A 2500-nucleotide genomic window follows, 5' to 3' on the forward strand; every position below is an offset into this window, starting at 1 on the left:
CAATAAGCTAAGGTGTTATGAATCAATAACATTTGATTTTTTTTCTAAGGAAAGTAGTTCAGGTAATTTGTTAATTTTCCACAGCTTTCATTGACCTTGAGGTTATTGTCTTTGCCTGATTGGAGAATAGCCACAGATTCCCATCCATTTGTGAGTTGCACACATCTTTACTGATAACATTAATGATTTGACAGCTTTCATCGTTTATGGGGCACTGAAAATTCAGACCGTTTACGGTCGTATCATAAGCTATGAGTGTAGTATGTGTAACTGTGCTAGTGTTGTGTATGCGAGTGTGTGTAGATTAGTGTGTGTATTCATACGCAATATAAGATAACATATATGAAAGAGCACTTCTTTTTTTAAATGTAAGAAAAACCATTAGGATCTTTGTATCTCGTTTCTCTCCTCTAAGTATATTTGAAAAGCGAGATGCATATTCATCTGAAAATTACTATAATTCCTTGTTAAGCAGATGGCCTTGGTTTTTTATCTTCCACGTTTCCGCCTTCTGAGGGTATACCTCACTATCTATGGAAACTGGCTCAAAAACAGCAAAATGTTAGTGTGCAAGCTTTTTATTTTTTTTTATAAGAGATTCATTATTTATTACATTTTGATTCTACTTCTGAGTTGTCTCCAAAGAAATAATGGCCAAAGTATATGACCTTCAAAACTTGAATGAAGTGCTGTTTTTCTAAGTTAAACTACAGCAATTTCACACTAACGTTTATCATTCGGCTTCGTTTCTTGGTGTAGTAATTGCTTTTAATATATATGTCGACTGAAGCGTTCTCTTTCATTCTTTACATCTCCCACTGCATTCATCAACTACGCTTTTGAGATATCAGGCATGAATACGACCTGCAGAGATTTACACAATGGGAAGGAAAATAAACAGATCCAAAAATATGTTCATAAAAAGGGCTTGAGAGCTTACCTAGTGTCCAAGCAGTGGGCTGCCGTAAGAACCCATTGGTCATTGATGAGAACGCCTCCACAGAACCAGTCAAAGCCATCTTCTTTCTTGATCCCTATGAGTGCCTAAGGATTTTTGTGCTGATTAGATGATTAAACAGTAAAGACTAAACTAGAAAAAAAGTGTTTGTCATTTGTTCTCTTTATCTGGGTTTCATGCAATATTGAGTGCCGTTATCATACAGTTACACAAAATTATTTCATCCCCTGATAGTCTTCAGGTGGTACAAGTTAGACTCAATGGGAAATCATGTTGCCTACAAAATCTCAGAAACTCTTCTAACGACACTTATGACAAGTAATAAGACTTTTCATTTACTTTGACATCAACTTGCTAATCAAATTTTGGCCGCACTCACCATCCATGGCCACGCATTCCTCTGTGACTCAAATCCCCCGACAACCGGTGGCCTTGCGGTAATATCTAGAAGAGCCGCAAATCTCTTAGGCAATTCCCTAGCCCTCTCAAACCTTGAGGAGATGAATTTGACGGCACTTCGACCGCATGCTGAAGTGAATATGACAGTTCACTGAGTAAATTTTATATACTATGTATATTCAACTTTTATCAGCGAAAATAATGAATATATATTATTTTTTTATCATCAATAGTGTAAACATGTAAGAATCTCAGAGAAACTTACTTTGGGTGCATGCTAAAATCTATGGTCAAATACAGCGCTCTTTCACCAACGAAAATTAAAATAAATACGCTATATTTTATTAGAAATAATTTTTTTATACTGTTTAAAATGCATATTATTTTTTACGTTTTCATTCTAAGACATAAATCATAAATATCGTATCCTAAAATTCCTGTATCTTTAACTCAACACGAAACATCTTTTTCATAAACTCATTGGCTCTTCCATAGGGCTCCCTAACAACAACCCCCACCCACACGCCCTTACCCCCAACAGGAACCACCACACAACAAGCAAAAACCAAAGCCACAACAACAAAAGTAGTTGTTGTAGCTTACTCCCCGAGTAAATGAATACACGGAAATCACATTACGTTTTCACCCCAGGCACAAAAGTGGTAATTATTATGAAAACAAGGTGTAATCCGACCTCCAGCTTACTCGGAATACATGCTAGATTTTCCTTTTCCCACCCCTCATGCTTAAGTTATAAGGATTATATTGGTTAAATAGAGCCTTTGTTTCACCAACGAAAATTAAAATATAGAGACGTTTATACCTTTATTAGAAAATAATTATTCTGCCACGGATTAAACAAGCACATTATTTGTTTTTTAAAATTAAATTTTCATACCCAAAATAAATAATTCAATAAGTATCCTATATGAAAATTCCCGCATCTTTAACTCAACGCGAAAAACCTTTTCGGCCACCCTTTTTAGGCCCTTTCAAAGGCCTTTCCTAACTCCCCATAAGAACAACAACAACAACAAAGTAAGAGATAATAGTGGATATAGGTACATTAGACATGAAATCAAAATCATCAGACCTGCAGCCTTAAAGAATTATTGTAATAACAACATTACTTACTGGTGATTG

At 35.4% G+C, this 2500-nt stretch overlaps 1 protein-coding gene across 1 annotated transcript in view; it reads right to left on the bottom strand.

Annotated features, from left to right (window-relative positions):
• Positions 1–2500, bottom strand: part of LOC135198238 (trypsin-like) — a 58853-nt gene that overhangs the window by 55925 nt on the left and 428 nt on the right. Inside the window, exons 2-4 of the mRNA XM_064225810.1 lie at positions 2492–2500; positions 1338–1486; positions 941–1044 (exon numbers count right to left, since the gene is read on the bottom strand). The exon at positions 2492–2500 is cut by the window's right edge and continues 51 nt beyond it. Coding sequence (XP_064081880.1) covers positions 941–1044; positions 1338–1486; positions 2492–2500 — 262 coding nt within the window. The remainder of the gene's footprint in view (positions 1–940; positions 1045–1337; positions 1487–2491) is intronic.

Source organism: Macrobrachium nipponense, chromosome 22 (genome assembly GCF_015104395.2).
Source record: "Macrobrachium nipponense isolate FS-2020 chromosome 22, ASM1510439v2, whole genome shotgun sequence".
NCBI classification, from domain to species: Eukaryota; Metazoa; Arthropoda; class Malacostraca; order Decapoda; family Palaemonidae; genus Macrobrachium; species Macrobrachium nipponense.